Source organism: Crinia signifera, chromosome 2, assembly GCF_055691185.1.
Source record: "Crinia signifera chromosome 2, ASM5569118v1, whole genome shotgun sequence".
Classification (NCBI taxonomy): Eukaryota; Metazoa; Chordata; class Amphibia; order Anura; family Myobatrachidae; genus Crinia; species Crinia signifera.
This window is the reverse complement of record NC_139218.1, coordinates 398,646,679-398,666,661: the sequence shown is the minus strand read 5'-3', so window position 1 is coordinate 398,666,661 and position 19,983 is coordinate 398,646,679. Positions and strand designations below refer to the sequence as shown.

The 19,983-nt window shown below is 48.9% G+C and overlaps 1 protein-coding gene across 1 annotated transcript in view; it reads left to right on the top strand.

Moving 5' to 3' along the window:
- The first annotated feature begins 576 nt into the window (after nt 1-576).
- ATG16L2 (autophagy related 16 like 2) overlaps nt 577-19,983 on the top strand; it is a 41,936-nt gene continuing 22,529 nt past the window's right edge. Inside the window, exons 1-3 of the mRNA XM_083170533.1 lie at nt 577-759; nt 14,226-14,319; nt 16,395-16,485. Of these exons, the coding sequence (XP_083026659.1) occupies nt 630-759; nt 14,226-14,319; nt 16,395-16,485 (315 nt within the window). The 5' untranslated portion in view covers nt 577-629. The remainder of the gene's footprint in view (nt 760-14,225; nt 14,320-16,394; nt 16,486-19,983) is intronic.

Here is a 19,983-nt window from a genome sequence, read left to right as displayed (position 1 = left end):
ATACACACACACACACACACACACACACACACATATAGATACATAGACACACACACATATATATATATATATACACACACACACACACATATAGATACATAGACATATATACACACACACACACACATATATACACACACACACATATATATATATATACACACACACACACACATATATACACACACACACATATATATATATATACACACACACACGTGCAATCTATCGGGACACATATTTTGTAGGGGAAAGAAACCAGGAAATGTACAGTAATATTATCATTCACTCAGGCCCCGCCTCCCTGACACTTCTCCCGCCCCCATGTATCCCGCCCCAAGGCTTTAACTCCTCCCCCAGACTCCATTGCCGCGCCGTGTGGCTGCCATAAACAAGCTTTGACTAGTCTCCCATGCTGTGGCTCCGCCCCTGGGCGGTGCTATGACCCTCCCCAATCAGGATGTGACTCCTCCCGTTAGCTAGGTACCCGCCCACGATGTATCCCTTGGCCTCCGCCAACAGTGTAACCCCGCCCCAGCAGGCTGGGACCTCGCCGCCCCCAGCAGGCAGTGACTCCTCCCCCAGGCCGTGACTCCACCCCCGGGCTGTGTCGGTGACAGCGGCCCGGAATGCAGCAGCGGCGCCGTCGGGAGGATCTCGGTTCCGGGACAGGTTCGGCCTGGAAAGCTGATATTATCCGCCAGCTGCGGCACCGGGACCGCTGCCAGCACCGCCGCTTCCAGGAGCTCGTCCTGTCCTGTGAGTACTGCAGAGCATTACCCTGCCGTGTCTGTCCTGTGGGCGCTGCAGAGTATTACCCCTGTGCTGTGAGGGCTGCAGAGTATTACCCCTGTGCTGTGAGGGCTGCAGAGTATTACCCCTGTGCTGTGAGGTCTGCAGAGCATTACACCCGTCTGTCCTGTGAGTGCTGCAGAGCATTACCCTGTCCCCTGTCTGTCCTGTGAATGCTGCAGAGCATTACCCCTGTCTGTCCTGTGAGTGCTGCAGAGCATTTCCCCCGTCTGTCCTGTGAGTGCTGCAGAGCATTACCCCCGTCTGTCCTGTGAGTGCTGCAGAATACTACTCCTGTCCTCCTGTCCTGTGAGTGCTGAAGAGTATAACTCCATCCTGTCATTCAAGTGATGCAGAGTATTGCCTCTGTCCTGTTAGTGCTGTAGAGTTTTACCCCAGTGCTGTGAGGGCTGCAATTTCCCCTGTCCTGCGAGTGCTGCAGAGTATTACTCCATCCTGTGCGGAGTGCTGCAGAGTATTAACCCCTGTCCTCCTGTCCTGTGAGTGATGCAGATTATTACCTGTCGTGCAAGTGATGCAGATTATTATCTCTGTCCTGTTAGTGCTGCAGAGTATTACCACAGTGCTGTGAGGGTTGCAGAGTATTACCCCTGTGCTTTAAGGGCTGCAGAGTATCACTCCTGTCCTTCTGTCCTGCGAGTGGTGCAGAGTATTACTCCTGTCCTTCTGTCCTGTGAGTGGTGCTGAGTATTACCCCATCCTGTGCTGTGAGGGGCTGTAGCATATTACCCCTGTGCTATGAGGGCTGCAGAGTATTACTTCTGTCCTTCTGTCCTGTGAGTGGTGTAGAGTTTTACCCCATCCTGTGCTGTGAGGGTTGCAGAGTATTACTCCTGTCCTATACTGTGAGGGCTGCAGAGTATTACCAATGTCCTCCTGTCCTGCCAGTGGTGCAGAGTATTACCCCTGTGCTGTGAGTAGTGTAGAGTATTACCCCATCCTGTGCTGTGAGGGCTGCAGAGTATTACCCCTGTGCTGTGAGGGTTGCAGAGTATTACCTCTGTCCTCCTGTCCTGTGAGTGGTGCAGAGTATTACCCCATCCTATACTGTGAGGGCTGCAGAGTATTACTGCTCTACTATAGTATCTGTGTCCTGGCTCTAGTGCTAGGTGTTAGTGAATATGGTCCTCCTCAGTTGCTGCTCAGTAATAGTGAGTATTGTCCCCCCTGAGATGGTGCAAGGTAATAGTGTAAATTGGGACAGTCGGAAGGCATGTGATTTTCACCAATTTATATCCAATACTGAATTAGGCACAATGTCTGCCGCACAGTATATATATGTACCTCCTCATCTTTGCGGCCACAGCTTACGCTACAGAAATTACGTAGCGTAACCCGCACCACCCTGGGTCCAAGCCACCCTCCTGTGTCCATGCCACCATCTATTGCCTTTACTAAAGTTGTGGCAGGCGAAGCGGAGCGAGACACCGAGCCCGAAGCGTGGCGAGTGAAGCGAGGCCGCAAGGGGACAATGGTGCTATTCTGAAAGCGGCTTACGTAACTGGCATAAGCTGTGGCCGCAAAGATGAGGAAGTATATATATATATATATACTCTATATAACTATTTCTCTGTGCCATCCGCTTCTTATGGAACTGTACCCAATTTTCACCCACCTGCGGACCCTGTCACGTGCACCCACCTGCGTACCCTGTCACGTGCACCCACCTGCGGACCGTGTCACGTGCACCCACCTGCGGACCTTGTCACGTGCACCCACCTGCGGACCCTGTCACGTGCACCCACCTGCGGACCCTGTCACGTGCACCCACCTGCGGGTCGTGTCACGTGCACCCACCTGCGGACCGTGTCACGTGCACCCACCTGCGGACCGTGTCACGTGCACCCACCTGCGGACCGTGTCACGTGCACCCACCTGCGGACCGTGTCACGTGCACCCACCTGCGGACCGTGTCACGTGCACCCACCTGCGGACCGTGTCACGTGCACCCACCTGCGGACCGTGTCACGTGCACCCACCTGCGGACCGTGTCACGTGCACCCACCTGCGGACCCTGTCACGTGCACCCACCTGCGGACCCTGTCACGTGCACCCACCTGCGGACCCTGTCACGTGCACCCACCTGCGGACCCTGTCACGTGCACCCACCTGCGGACCCTGTCACGTGCACCCACCTGCGGACCCTGTCACGTGCACCCACCTGCGGACTCTGTCACGTGCACCCACCTGCGGACCCTGTCACGTGCACCCACCTGCGGACCCTGACCCCACAGGTTACCTTCAGATGGGCAGGACACGCCAGTCCACAACTCCCAGCGCTGACTCTCATTCACATCTCTCCCCTCTCTCCCTGCCAAACACCAACTTCCATCCCAAAGGCACCCCTCTCCCCCTCCCTCAGGAATTCTTAACCCTTCCTATGTAACAAGGGCTGATTAACTCGCTCCCTTCATCTGGCTTTGAAGCTTGTGTACGTGAGGGGTTTCACACCTTCATGTGAACAGGTCTCTTCTCTGGAGACTGACCCTGGTGTTATCCATCCTTAAGGTGGCCATACATCAGAAAGATATTGTACCCAAACATACAATCTCAATTGATTGTAGATGGATTGTGTGCACATTTTGTGTCCAAAAACCACCAAGGACTGCCGGGGAATTGAAGGGAAATTGGACACAATCATGAGCGCAATCGATCTTAAGATCGATCTTTCTGATGTATGGCCAGCATTAGCCTCTTGTTATTTGGGGGGGAAGTGTATTTATCTGCTACTACCTGTTGTCTCTGTTACTAACTAGCCTGTATAAAGGCCCTTGACCTTTGATCCCTGAAACAAAGACCACACATAAAAAGAACAGATTCTAATCTAAGTGTTTGGTGACTCGGGTCACTTCTAGCCAGACCTATGTTGGACCAATTATTTTACAACCATTTGTTTCCACATACAGAGTTATTTACGATATTTAAGTAATACACATTTGGGAAGACTGCCATAATTAGGGTGCCGGACGGCTCCCCGACAGTCTGGATTCCGACAATCATTACTCCGACGTCGGAATCCTGACTGCTCCCTCGTGGAAGCCCGCAAGGGGCTTCACGCTGCGGTCCGCAGGTTGGACGTTCCCCATTCATGTAAATGGGAGCCGGGTCATCCAACCCGGCGTTCCCATTTACACCGCCCTCTACCCAGGTCCTAGCCGTGTTCTGCCCAGGTCAGGACCTGGGTTGAAGTCCCGTGTAAAGGGACACGGCGTTAGGGATTTACACCGCCGAAGATCCGGGTCTAACCCGCCGCTGACCCGGATTTTTCGGCGGTGTAAAAGGGGTATTACACAGCAGTTCGACCTGGGTCTGCACTATTTATACTGAACCTGGGTCAGCACTGCCTTTCCTTGTGGATGTCATAAAAAATGCTTGCTCGTTGCCAAGGGGGGTGAAAGGGCAGGTGGGTGCTGGGTGTGCTCAGGCCCACCTCCCAGGGCCTGAGCACACCCAGCACCCACCTGCCCTCAGTAGTAGAAGTAGTAGTACGTTTATTTATAAGGCGCCGCAAAGTGTCCGCAGCGCCGTACATAGCAAACAAAAAACAAATTACAAGGTAACGTACAGGGTGTGTTGAAAGATACAGTATAAATAGGGGTATAGCTGGTAGAACTAAAATCAGCATCAGTTCAGAAGTAGGTGTCGAAATTGTCGAGGAGACTGAAGATGAAGTAGAGGAAGGGAAGAACAGGACAGGAGCACAGGTGAGGTAAAGAGATAGACAGTAGACAGCAGTCCGGGGGATTCTCCTTCTCACAATGGCTGCAGAGGAGCAGGGAGTACCCGCAATTTTTCCCATCCCCCCCCCCCCTCAAAAGCCCCCACAAACCCCTCACTTGGGCCGAACACCTTCCCCAGCCCTTTAAAATACTTAGCGCAACGTGGGCGTGGCCTTGTTCCATCACAACACCTCACCCAAGTCTGACTCTCTCTGCACTTGTTACATCTGCCCCCTTGCAGTGCAGCATGGTGCTATCCAGTTGTATGCTGCTTTGCGTGGCCTTCCAAGCTGATTCAGACTCATCATTCAATTCTGTGTCGGTGTCACATGCTCGCTTAGTCGGACAGGCCACTCTCTGCCACAACATGTGTTTATTACTTTCTAATTAATTTATTTCTTTAAAGTAGAGTCCGAAGTGCAGGTGATGCCAGTGACTGGAGTGTCTATCTCTCAGTGTTGTAAGCCGTAACCCCCGCGGGTTCCCCAGCTCTCACCCCCCCCTCTGTGACTGGCACCTGTCCTGCAGTAACACAGAACATACTTATCTGACGGAACTGTGACCAAACTGTTACACAGCAAAGGTCGTGTGCGCCCAGCGTTCCAAACTAGCCGTGCGCCTTCAGTACAGGAGCGGGGAAAGTCACCCCATGATATATTTAACATTCAGTCCATCATTGAAATATTAATATACAGACCGCTTGGATGGACACTGACCCTTCACTATGTGATTGGGATAGTGGCCAGCAGTCACCACTGAGGGTGCAGAGGTGAATAGGACCACACTTTGTTCTCAGATCAATAAAAACCTAACTACTCCTCACCTCTATGAGGTGAAGCACCGCCAGCGGCCAATAGAGGCCACTCAACAGACCAAATTACGTCTGTGTGAGCGAGCCCTGACGATGGCGACAAGACGGGTTATATGTCTCCTTATAGCCGGTGGCTGTGTCAGCACATGAGTCAGCGGCGATGTGTCACTGCTCTGTATGGTGAATGGTTCCCTGTATAGCAACATGACCTGCACTGGGCCACTCAGAGCTCACTGTGGTCCCTATCACGCTTCATGGTGTACTAAGGCTGGATGTATGTCATGCTGCGTGGTGTACTGAGGCCGGATGTATGAGGTATATCACGCTGCGCGGTGTACTGAGGCTGGATGTATGAGGTATATCACGCTGCACGGTGTGCTGAGGCTGGATGTATGAGGTATATCACGCTGCGTGGTGTACTGAGGCTGGATGTATGAGGTATATCACGCTGCATGGTGTACTGAGGCTGGATGTATGAGGTATCACGCTGCATGGTGTACTGAGGCTGGCTGTATGAGGTATATCACGCTGCACGGTGTACTGAGGCTGGATGTATGAGGTATATCACGCTGCATGGTGTACTGATGCTGGCTGTATGAGGTATCTCACGCTGCACGGTGTACTGAGGCTGGATGTATGAGGTATATCACGCTGCACGGTGTACTGAGGCTGGATGTATGAGGTATATCACGCTGCACGGTGTACTGAGGCTGGATGTATGAGGTATATCACACTGCACGGTGTACTGAGGCTGGATGTATGAGGTATATCACGCTGCATGGTGTACTGAGGCTGGATGTATGAGGTATCACGCTGCATGGTGTACTGAGGCTGGATGTATGAGGTATCACGCTGCATGGTGTACTGAGGCTGGATGTATGAGGTATATCACGCTGCATGGTGTACTGAGGCTGGATGTATGAGGTATATTACGCTGCATGGTGTACTGAGGCTGGATGTATGAGGTATATCACGCTGCACGGTATACTGAGGCTGGATGTATGAGGTATATAACACTGCATGGTGTACTGAGGCTGGATGTATGAGGTATCTCACGCTGCATGGTGTACTGAGGCTGGATGTATGAGGTATATCACGCTGCACGGTGTACTGAGGCTGGATGTATGAGGTATATAACACTGCATGGTGTACTGAGGCTGGATGTATGAGGTATCTCACGCTGCATGGTGTACTGAGGCTGGATGTATGAGGTATATCACGCTGCACGGTGTACTGAGGCTGGATGTATGAGGCATATCACGCTGCACGGTGTACTGAGTCTGGATGTATGAGGTATATCACACTGCACGGTGTACTGAGTCTGGATGTATGAGGTATATCACACTGCACGGTGTACTGAGGTTGGATGTAGGAGGTATCACGCTGCACGGTGTACTGAGGCTGGATGTATGAGGTATATCACGCTGCATGGTGTACTGAGGCTGGGTGTATGAGGTATATCACGCTGCACGGTGTACTGAGGCTGGATGTATGAGGTATATCACGCTGCATGGTGTACTGAGGCTGGATGTATGAGGTATATCACACTGCACGGTGTACTGAGGCTAGATGTATGAGGTATATCACGCTGCATGGTGTACTGAGGCTGGATGTATGAGGTATATCACACTGCACAGTGTACTGAGGCTGGATGTATGAGGTATATGATGCTGCACGGTGTACTGAGGCTGGATGTATGAGGTATATAACGCTGCACGGTGTACTGAGGCTGGGTGTATGAGGTATATCACGCTGCACGGTGTACTGAGGCTGGATGTATGAAGTATATCACACTGCACGGTGTACTGAGGCTGGATGTATGAGGTATATCACACTGCATGGTGTACTGAGGCTGGATGTATGAGGTATATCACACTGCACGGTGTACTGAGGCTGGATGTATGAGGTATATGATGCTGCACGGTGTACTGAGGCTGGATGTATGAGGTATATAACGCTGCATGGTGTACTGAGGCTGGATGTATGAGGTATATCACGCTGCACGGTGTACTGAGGCTGGATGTATGAGGTATATCACGCTGCATGGTGTACTGAGGCTGGATGTATGAGGTATATCACACTGCATGGTGTACTGGGGCTGGATGTATGAGGTATATCACGCTGCATGGTGTACTGAGGCTGGATGTATGAGGTATATCACGCTGCACGGTGTACTGAGGCTGGATGTATGAGGTGTATCACGCTGCATGGTGTACTGAGGCTGGATGTAGGAGGTATATCACGCTGCACGGTGTACTGAGGCTGGATGTATGAGGTATATCACACTGCACGGTGTACTGAGGCTGGATGTATGAGGTATATCACGCTGCATGGTGTACTGAGGCTGGATGTATGAGGTATATAACGCTGCATGGTGTACTGAGGCTGGATGTATGAGGTGTATCACGCTGCACGGTGTACTGAGGCTGGATGTATGAGGTATATCACGCTGCACGGTGTACTGAGGCTGGATGTATGAGGTATATCACGCTGCACGGTGTACTGAGGCTGGATGTATGAGGTATATCACGCTGCACAGTGTACTGAGGCTGGATGTATGAGGTATATCACGCTGCATGGTGTACTTAGGCTGGATGTATGAGGTATATCACGCTGCACGGTGTACTGAGGCTGGATGTATGAGGTATATCACGCTGCACGGTGTACTGAGGCTGGATGTATGAGGTATATCACGCTGCATGGTGTACTGAGGCTGGAGGTATGAGGCATCTGACACCTGTGACATTGTGTCTCCTCCCAGGTTTTGCTCATACTCTGAATACACTGTGTCCGCTTGGATAGAGTGTAAACAGGCGCAGCTTCCATTCCCTGAGCTACAGACTCCACGCCTAATGTGACCGGTCCCCTGATATAAATGTCTGTGTATAACACTTATCACCTCGTTTGGTTTAGCAGTTGGGACACACATGTATTGTGTTCTGGGTTTGCAGCACAGGCACAAATGGTGCCTGCTTCTCGCTGACAGAAAGCAGTTCCATACCCTCCAACATGTGAGGGTCAGAAATCGGTACAAAAAAAAAAAAAAAAACACAAAAAAAACGGGAGGGGCGTGGCTTCGGGAAAAGGGGCGTGGTCATTCCGATAGTTTCAATACCCACCGTGTGTGAGTTGAACATAATAATTTACCTGCCCTGCCCCGCTGGTCCTCTCCTGCTGCGCTGCGCATCTATCAGGTCTCTGACAAACAGCATGCATAAGTGAAGTTCTTCTCCCGTCTATCCCCGAGCAGTAGGAAGCCGTGTCCTCCCTTGGTGCACCTTGGGAGTTGTAGTCTTGTTCGGCGGCTCCCCTTCAAGCTCCCTGGGGAATAGCCGGCAGTCTGAAACTACAACTCCAAGAGTCCCCCCGGCCTCCTCGGCTGAGACAGAGAAGTGCAGGAACTAGAAGGAGGCGACACGCTGCGGCTGAAGCCTGAAGGCTAGAAAACCGGTACAATCGGTACAGGGTAATTTAACCGGTACAGGCCGTTAGAAAACGGTACTGTACCGGGTAAATCGGTACAGTTGGAGGGTATGCAGTTCACCCTTCTGAGGGCACCAGCTCTGAACTCTGGGATGTAGTGTGTGCTCTCTGCCCATTGTATACAACCTCCATCACCAGTATAATTACTGGTATTATGGACTCATTTGTGGGCTGATAACATCTCATTAAGGCTGTGTACCCGCCCCCTTTAATAGTATGGGCGGAGCCTGTTACCATACCGATACTTTGCTTTTTGGCCTAATGCACATTTCTGGCGCTTATGACAGATATAGAGTCAATGTAATAATGTGGCAATCCTGACTGACGTAATGTGTCTAAAGGTGCGTACACATGTACAGATTTTCTCTGATCTATCTGGTGGGAACAAAAACCTGAAATGTATGGGAGCATATGACAATCAAAAAAATGTTCTCAAACGCTTGAAAACAGACAGTGATCAGTCAGACAATTTTTTTTAAATCATTCTGATATAACAGTTTATCAAAGCAGATATTTTTTTCTGTTTTCCTGCATTTGGGTGGAAATGTTTGATTGTCATTTGCTCCCATACATTTCCAGGGTTTTGTTCCTACCAGATAGATCAGACAGAATCTGTACGTATGTACGCACCTTAACACCCTGTAGCAGAAGACGTTAGGATGACAGTCAATAGATTTTTCATGATTTTTTTTAAATTGTTATTATTATTTTTTTTTATTTTTTTTACAAAATCAATGTGGACTAGGATTGGCCATGTTTTATTAAGCACTTGCAACTTTGTATACAAAAATATATAAATATACACACATACATATAAATAACAGAAAATTAACTGAAACATACATAAGAATATAAACCAGGGGTTCCCAAACTTTTTTGAATCACGGCGCCCTAGAGCATCAAAATATTTTCAAGGCACCCCTAGGCCAAATGTTTCTTATTGAGAAATTCAGAAAAAAAAATATTAAATTAAGTGCATTGTGTTTAAATGTCACAGTTATCTGGTGAGGGACAGGATTTGCTTTTGTTTGTCCACATATGTTATGATTGGCAGCCACAAGCATTGGTTTTGCCTGGTACATTGACCATAAATAATATGAATTGATCCTGGTCCACCAACCCAAGGCACCCCTGCAAGTGTCCTGAGGCACCCCAGGGAGCCTAGGCACAGTTTGGGAACCACTGATGTAAACCATAAATCTGAATATAAACCACCATACATATGAAAACATAGGGTCCATTTATTTATTTACAGGTTCGGTACTTGTTTCCTAGCACGGCCACAATCTTTGGGATCGTGTACCTTTAAGTTAAGGTACACGATCCCCGTAATGGACCCGATTTCCTTTGAAATCAGGTCCATTTTGCCGGCAAAGACAAAATCGGGGGCATCGCGTCGGTCGGGACCATTAACATTGGTCCCGACGCGATGCCCCCGATTTTGCCATAGGCTTCAATGTTAAAATATATTTTAACATTGAAATCGGGAGCATCGCGTCGGTCTTGTGCCATTATAATGGCACAAGATGAGATGGACTTGATTAAGTCCATCTCACATAGGAAAAAATGTGAAATGGGCCAATATGACCCATTTCACATTGTATATGGCCCCATCGTCACCCCACGATAGACGCCAAAGCGTGGCAAAAGCAGCGAGCCCGCGAGGGGCGGCGGTGCGCGTCCTCCGACCTTTTCATTCCCCTACTATCCACGTCGGTGTGGAGTTGAGAATATATAGTGTGGCGAGCGCAGCGAGCCACCGAGCCCGAAGCGTGGCGAGCGAAGCGTAACTTCACAGGTATGCGCGCCCCCTCGCGGGGCTCGCTGCGCTCGCCACGCTTCGGGCCCAGTGGCTCGCTGCGCTCGCCACACTATATATTCTCAACTCCACGCCGACGTGGATAGTAGGGGAATGAAAAGGTCGGAGGACGCGCACCGCTGCGCTCGCCACGCTTCGGGTTGGCGTCTATCGTGGGGTGGGGTTCACGGGGTTAAATTTGGGGGTCTAGGGAATATTTTACATTGAATCCAATGTAAAATCGGGTCCCAGGGACCCTATTCACATTTGATTCAATTAAAAAATCGGGACGGTCGCGTCGATCGCATCGCATGCGACCAAATCGCATGTGATGCGATCGACGCGATTTTTCTGACACAACCACACCGATGGAAATCGGTGTGGCTATGCTAGGAAACAAGTACCACAGGTTCTTATATAGCGCAGCAGATTCCTAACAGTGTCTTATATAGAGCAGCAGGTTCCGTTACAGTGTCTTATATAGCGCAGCAGATTCCGTTACAGTGTCTTATATAGCGCAGCAGATTCCGTTACAGTGTCTTATTTAGCGCAGCAGGTTCTGTTACAGTGTCTTATATAGCGCAGCAGATTCCGTTACAGCGTCTTATATAGCGCAGCAGATTCTGTTACAGTGTCTTTTATATAGTGCAGCAGATTCCATTACAGCGTCTTATATAGCGCAGCAGATTCCGTTACAGTGTCTTATATAGCGCAGCAGATTCCGTTGCAGCGTCTTATATAGCGCAGCAGATTCTGTTGCAGCGTCTTATATAGCGCAGCAGATTCAGTTACAGTGTCTTATATAGCGCAGCAGATTCCGTTGCAGCGTCTTATATAGCGCAGCAGATTCCGTTACAGTATATTATATAGTGCTGCAGATTCCGTTACAGTGTCTTATATAGCGCAGCAGATTCCGTTACAGTGTCTTATATAGCGCAGCAGATTCCGTTACAGTGTCTTATATAGCGCAGCAGATTCCGTTACAGTTTCTTATATAGCGCAGCAGATTCCGTTACAGTGTCTTATATAGCGCAGCAGATTCCGTTACAGTGTCTTATATAGCGCAGCAGATTCCGTTACAGTTTCTTATATAGCGCAGCAGATTCCGTTACAGTGTCTTATATAGCGCAGCAGATTCCGTTACAGTGTCTTATATAGCGCAGCAGATTCCGTTGCGCTTTACAATAGGAAACAGCAGTGTTAAAAAAAAACTGGGTAGATACAAACCGACATGGAGGTAGGAGGGCCCTGCTCGCAAGCATACAATCTATAGGGTCCATATGATACAAGATTAAAAATTGACACCCCAGAATATAAAAAAAACAACTCATGTCAACCTTTTTTCAATGCCGGCCTTGATCATGTCGACCGTTTTGGGGTGATGTAGATACTGTTGACCCTAGTACTTCAGACCTAATGAACCAATCCCGTAGCAGAGGTAACGGAACATACGCAACACATGCGTGTCACCGTGAACTGTCCTTGTCACCTGTTGGTACATAACAGACGTGTAACTATGAATTCCCTTTGTCAGCCGCTCTGTGTGAGTGACAGCTCGCTGTGGCTGGCAGAGGGCAGTGATGGCGGATGTAGCAGTAAGATCTCCCTATGTCGGCAGTAGCTGTCAGACAAGGAAGCTTCTGTATCACCTACTGGTGATTCATGGCGAGCGCCAGCAGAGGGTGACAGAGTCCGCGCAGCAAGATAAGAAGAAGCAAAGCTACAACAATGAAATCATTGTATAAGAACAATTGCATACTGTACATACCAGGCCTCCAGCTATGCACTGCACCCATGTCTTTATATAATCGGCATTGTTTAGTCCTTGTTACAGTGTGGTACGCCGCACAGCTGCCTGCTGGGTGCAGAGAATAGGCAGAGGTCAGATGTAACGGATTATATAAATACATGGTTGAAAAGCATGGACCCAGCCAGGTTATACATTTGGTGGATCTTATGCTGGAGCCATTTGCAGCTGGTTGTTGCTTACGCTTTCCAGGTTTCCTGTTCTAGGTCTATATCATTCTATTCATTTGCCAACATTGAATATTTCCTTTAGCTACAAATCAGAGTATCCCGGTAATCTGCAATACAAGGTGGGGCCTCATATACTTAGTACTAGCACCACCTGCTGGCCGTTCCTGTACTGCGGTCTGCTGCCGCTACATTGCTGGGCATTTGGTGCCTGCGCAGGAATCTGGACTCCCGGTATTCTGATTGGTTTTGCAGCATTTCACTCATATTAGGAAATTGGATTATGTGCAATTCAATAACAGGCTGATCTTCTTCCAGGCCTCCTTGTGCTGCGAATCATATGACTAGTAAAGACTGATAGCTGGATTCCTATAGTAAACCTAATCAGCCAAATAGTCTGCTACATTACAATATTAGGTCTGTAAAGCAAGTGTGGTCCATCTGGTACTATATGTTGTAGTGTTCATTCTAGCACCCGCTATTTTTGAAAACCCACGCAGTACCTCTTCCCTGCCTGGGGTGTCGCTGTCAGCTGTAGTGCTTCTAGCACAGTGTGGTCTGTATATCAGCACTGAAATGCAAACCAGACCTGTGCCAGAAGCACCACAGCAGACAGAGACACCCCAGGCAGGGAAGAGGAATTGCATGGGTTTTCAAAGATAGCGGGTGCTAGAATGAACACTGTTGTATATCTGCTGTGTGTTCAGGCTTTTGTTCTCTGCATCAGGAGTAAAGAGGATTGACAGCACATAGAAAATAAACATCTGATTGGATTTTTTATTGTAGCCCTTACCACCCTGCACCCTTATCCATGAGTTCTATCTACTTACAGCTGCGCAGCACTTTCTGTCTCACTGTTCTGGGGGGGAGCAGCTGCCCTGCCTCTCTGGTGTGTGGTGTAAGTGCAGTTGTTCCAGGTTCTGTAGGTGTAAATGTGATCAGTCCCTACTATAGGCCTCTACAAGATAACATGAGGGACAGAGGCCTACACTACAACAGAGGCCTCCCCTCCCTGTATGGAACTAAATCCAGCACATAAATGGTCAAAACAAACCAGACATGGCGGACTATCTGGTAGCAATTTTGACCAAATCTGGTACCACTTTGTTCTATGACCTGAAACCCCAAACTGGCCCCGAATTGTCAGGAAACTTGGCATTGGGTGTCTGTGGGGGACTAGTGGGTATTTTATGTGCAAATATTCATTAAGGCAAAATATGTTTAATCGCCGAAACGCGTGGGTAAAGTGACCATGGGTACATCTGTCAGATGGCAATACAGGAAAATATCAGTGTTCTGTAGTTTTACTGAGTGGCACCAAAAGTTAGTGTTCAGTACCCATGGCCGGTATTATGGTAACACTTGGTGGCATCAGCAGCTGTGTGCAGTAGGATGCAGTACAGTCACATGGTCTGTGTGCCATGTAAGGGAGGGAGGAACTGCGGCACGCTGTCATTTTTTGGGGGGGATCGGATAGATGGTGTAAAACCATCTGCAGAACCGGCGTTTCTTTAGAAAACCAGGACCCAGCACCGTAAAGATCTCACCTTTACCTTCTATGTGGTGATGTCATCACACGCCGCACACATGTCATTCTCTCTGAGGCCTGTTGTGTTGTGTTTTCCAGACAATAAGCTATTGGAAAGATCCACATTCCTGAAGGACCTGACTGAGAAGATCCAAACTGACCCACTGTCCTCTCCGAACAACCACCATGCAAGGTAGGTACAGAGACCTATAGGGGTGTGTAGCACAATGCGTTCCACACCCAGTGAGGGACACCCCCAGGTACCTAGTGGTTATCGTCATCCTCTTGCCTGCACATTGCAAATGGTGTATGTTCCAGGTTCTGGTTATGTACCCCTGGTTGTAGAACGCGTTGTCTGCTGTACATACCGCATTGTGTTATCTTGCTGGTAGGTATAGAGTGAAATGCGTGGTCACCTAGATTAGGGATTTTCTATGAGGCATTCATAAAATATTTTCTTTTTCAAGAGAATCTACAGTGAGAAATTGATATTTTTTAAAATACTTATTCACTAGTTTTTAAAGTTACATACTGTAACACTGCTAATGGGGAGATGACATACACAGATGTCACTGTGAGGAGCACTGCTAATGGGGGAGATGGCAGACGCCACTAAGCACTTACACTGTGAGGAGCACTGCTAATGGTGAGATAACATGCACAGATGTCAGTAAGCTCTTACACTGTGAGGAGCACTGCTAATGGTGAGATAACATGCACAGATGTCAGTAAGCTATTACACTGTGAGGAGCACTGCTAATGGTGAGATAACATGCACAGATGTCAGTAAGCTATTACACTGTGAGGAGCACTGCTAATGGTGAGATAACATACACAGATGTCAGTAAGCTATTACACTGTGAGGAGCACTGCTAATGGTGAGATAACATGCACAGATGTCAGTAAGCTATTACACTGTGAGGAGCACTGCTCATGGGGGAGATAACATGCACAGATGTCAGTAAGCTATTACACTGTGAGGAGCACTGCTAATGGTGAGATAACATGCACAGATGTCAGTAAGCTATTACACTGTGAGGAGCACTGCTAATGGTGAGATAACATGCACAGATGTCAGTAAGCTATTACACTGTGAGGAGCACTGCTAATGGTGAGATAACATGCACAGATGTCAGTAAGCTATTACACTGTGAGGAACACTGCTAATGGTGAGATAACATACACAGATGTCAGTAAGCTATTACACTGTGAGGAGCACTGCTAATGGTGAGATAACATGCACAGATGTCAGTAAGCTATTACACTGTGAGGAGCGCTGCTAATGGTGAGATAACATGCACAGATGTCAGTAAGCTATTACACTGTGAGGAGCACTGCTCATGGGGGAGATAACATGCACAGATGTCAGTAAGCTATTACACTGTGAGGAGCACTGCTAATGGTGAGATAACATGCACAGATGTCAGTAAGCTATTACACTGTGAGGAGCACTGCTAATGAGGGAGATAACATACACAGATGTCAGTAAGCTATTACACTGTGAGGAACACTGCTAATGGTGAGATAACATACACAGATGTCAGTAAGCTATTACACTGTGAGGAGCACTGCTAATGGTGAGATAACATGCACAGATGTCAGTAAGCTATTACACTGTGAGGAGCACTGCTAATGGTGAGATAACATGCACAGATGTCAGTAAGCTATTACACTGTGAGGAGCACTGCTAATGGGGGAGATGGCAGTTCCCTGCCGTCTGGATTGCATGTGATCCCATTCACTGCTCTGGGTACAATAAATCCTTATTGCCAAGGTAACAATCTCTGAATCCGAGTTACGACACATGTTTCCGTGCACGGGATCGGGATCATACGTAAATGAGATCCAATTTGACTTTTAACATAATTAATCGCCCCGATGGGTCGAATTTGTGTAAATAAAGCCCAAATCACACCAGTGCGTGGGGCCCTTAAGCTCCTCCTTATGAGTGTTTGAGGAACATTGCTGTGTTAGGTAATGAGGGCATCATTACTGCGCACCTCCCGCAGTCACTGAGCGGAACGCTAAGTGGTTAGTAGCCCATTCCCGCAACCCCACGCCCCCTATTATTGTGTGTGTGTGAGGCAGGGCATGCTGGGAAGAATATGTCTGAGACCGTTATGTGTGGGATGTAATGTGGGTTACCTCTCAGATCAGTACACCTGGGTATAAGAAGACACACTATCCTGCAATTGTCCTGTGTGTGTGTGTGTGTGTGTGTGTGTGTGAGAGACACACTATCCTGAAGTTGTCCTGTGTGTGTTGCAGGGTTCCGCCCGGTGTGTCACACAGCCCCGGACCACAAGATCTTCCCAAACTTCAAAAAGAAATTGAAGACATACGAAACAGCAATGGAGAGGTAGCGCGGCCTTGATGGCATTCTGTATGTATAATACTAATGGTTATAAGGTGATCCCATCATGACCGGCGGTAGCTTTCTGATCCCGCCTGCAGCAACGGGCCGGGTCCTGGTAAGTGCGGTGCGGTACATGTCAGTGTGCGGAGTGTGCGACCTGCTCGGAGCATTGGCGTATTCCCCACAAGGCCAGTTCAACATAATGGTCTTCTCATAGAATAGAATAGAATCAACTTTATTGGCCATGTATGCTTGCGCACACTAGGAATTTTTTGTGGATTTACAGTGCAGCATCAAGCATGGGAGAGGGAGGTGGGGGGGGTGGGGGGGGGGGATTACATATATTACATTGAGACATTACATGGGAACACATACCCGCCGAGCTGCACAGCGCCTAGGCAGCCATCAGCGGCACCACTGGTCATTGCAGCAGCCAGGTAGGTAACAATATAAAAACAAGGGGTTTGGTGAGCACCGTGTGGGGGTGTTCACCAAGGGGTGCAAGGTATGAGTAGTGTTAACCCCTTCCCGACGAGGCCTTTTTTGTTAATTTTTTTTTTTTTTCCCTCCTTGCGTTCAAATAAGCGTAACTTTTTTAATTTTCCGGCTATATAGACACATGAAGGCTTTTTTTTTGCGGGACAAGTTGTACTTTTTAATGGTACCATTTACTATACCGTATAATATTCTGGGGAATCAGGAAATAATTCAATGTGGGGTAAAAAAAACTAAAAACGCCATTCCACAATTTTGCGCTGGTTACGTTTTTTTTGGAGTTCATAGTTCGTTTAAAATGATGGGTTATCTTTATCGTTACGATTCTGGTGATACCAAACTTATATAGTTTTCGTTACGTTTTAGCACAAAAAAAAAATAGAAAATTTTACGGTTTTTCTAATTTGCGTCGCGTCGCCATGTTCTGCGGCTTATAACTTTTTTATTTTTCCACCTACGGACCTGGGTGAGGGCTCATTTTTTGCGGGCTGAAGTGTACTTTTTAATTAATACCATTATGGGATATGTGCGACTTTCTGATCTCTTTTAGTTACATTTTTTTGGGTAGGCGATGCGACCAAAAAACGTAGTTTTGGCGTTGGGAATTATTTTCCGTTTACGCCTTTAACCGTGCGGGATAACTAATGTTATATTTTAATAGAACGGACTTTTAGGAACGCGGCGATACCAAATATGTGTATTTTTTTTTTTTTATTTGTGAAATGGGGAAAGGGGGGTGATTTGAACTTTTAATATTTTTTTTTTTTTTTTTTTTTTTTACTTTTTTTTTTTTTTTACTTTTACTACAAGGCCCCCTAGTGTACTTGACCACTAGGGGGCGCGATCGCCTGTACTAGGTTCAGCCATAGAGCTCTATGGCTGAACATAGTGATTTTCAGCACTTCCTATTACATCCTGCCTCAGGCAGGATGTAATAGGTATGCTGACATGGCCAGCACAGGGGTCTACATTAGACCCCTGGCTGCCATGGCAACCGATCGGCACCCTCCGATCTCGCCGCGGGGGGCCCCGATCGGCGCCGGAGGGGGGCGCCCCCCCCCGATCAGCTATTTAAGCACTGCGGGCGCTTTGCCCGCGGTGCTTAAAGGGTTAAACGGCCACGATCGGCGAACTCGCCGCTCGTGGCCGTGAGAGCAGGTACCTGGCTGTAATATACAGCCATTACCTGCTCTCTTTCAAGCCAGCTCACTCCGTGAGCTGGCTTGATTCCCCCGCAACCGACTCATGACGTATATATACGTCATGTGTCGGGAAGGGGTTAAAGTAGCAGCTGCTAAAGCGGGTTAGTTGTACCCGATAAACTAGAAAAGAAGAAAAATGGTTCAGAACAAAGTTCTGTAGCAGCGCTAGAGTTAGTAATTATTGTAAGGATTGACAGATTGGTGCCAGAGGTGCCGCCATCAGCGGCACCACTGGTCATTGCAGCAGCCAGGTAAGTAACAATATAAGCAGGGACAGTATAGTTATCACACAGGGAACACATACCCGCCGAGCTGCACAGCACCTAGGCAGCCATCAGCGGTGCCACTGGTCATTGCAGCAGCCAGGTAGGTAACAATATAAGCAGGGACAGTACAGTTATCACACAGGGAACACATACCTGCTGAGCTGCACAGCGCCTAGGCAGCCATCAGCGGCACCACTGGTCATTGCAGCAGCCCAGTAGGTAACCGTATAAGCAGGGACAGCACAGTTATCACACAGGGAACACATACCCTCCGAGCTGCACAGCGCCTAGGCAGCCATCAGCGGCACCACTGGTCATTGCAGCAGCCAGGTAGGTAACCATATGGGCAAAGACAGCACAGTTACAGCAGAGACAGTACAGTTATCACACAGGGGACACAAGGTTACATATGGCTGACTGCACAGATCCTAGGCAGCCATTTGTGGTTCCAACTTCCTGTAGGAGAACCAGCGTGGAGAGCCAGTATGGGCGTTGGTGGTGGCGGGTGGGGAGGGGGGGGGGGAGTTGAGAGTCAGTGAGGCCTGGGGCTGGAGTTGGGCCCTCCCTTAGCTGAGTTCCTCTCCGCTGCCCCCGATAGTCTAATCATACCTCCTCCCTGGGGGATGGGGGGGCTCCACCACAGAATAGAGGGCTCCCGCATCTGCTGATGCAGGGTGACAGCGGCTGGGGCCTGTGGGCCTGATTTCTTCCTCTGTCGCGGCCGGGTGCAGCCTCCGGGTGCCGATGGGGGTTGCCGCCGCCTCTGAAGGTCATACCAGGGACCGAGCCTGCGGCCGGATCCTGAGCCTCTGGTGTCGTCCCCAGGGGCCGAGCTGTGCGCCGCTGGTGTCGCGCCGGCAGCCGGGTCCAGTGCCGCGCCATCTTCCAACTCCTCCGTGCACCTCCTGCACGGAGGTGGTCATCATGCCGGGGCTGTGGCAGTGCGCCCGGCTGGCGGGGGGGATGGGTGTTCACCGTGCTGCCAGTGCCTGTGCCTCCAGGTCCTCCCTGTTCCTTCTCCCCCTCCATCCTCCTCCATCCATAGGGCGCCCTTCCTCAGGGTGCCGGGGATGTAAGTTCCGGTGGATGGGAGCTCACATGTGTGCGACCATCCCCGGCCCCGACCAGAAGCCTTCTTACATGGTAGAATAGAGGATGAATCCTGGCCCAAAGCAATAAGCCCCCAAACAAAACCCAATGGCCGGACGTATTTTATTTTAAATATGTATTTGTAAAAAAAAATACTATAATGATGTAAAATGTTCTTGCACACTATTATAATATGCAGTCAGCCCTGAAATAAGGGAGATGTCTGCTTCACTGTACCACAGGGTGTAGGTTCTAGCGCCACCTATTGGTGAGCTCTCCTGCACCTTATTCCTATGTGTCTTATCATAATCAAGACTTCACCAGGGGAAAATGTAACGGCAGGTATAACACAATGTTACACACTATGCAGAAATGCCCACATACATCTAGCCTCCTTGTCCATTAAACAGCCTTTCTTGGTGTGCCATGCGTCTGTAGTGCAACTTTGT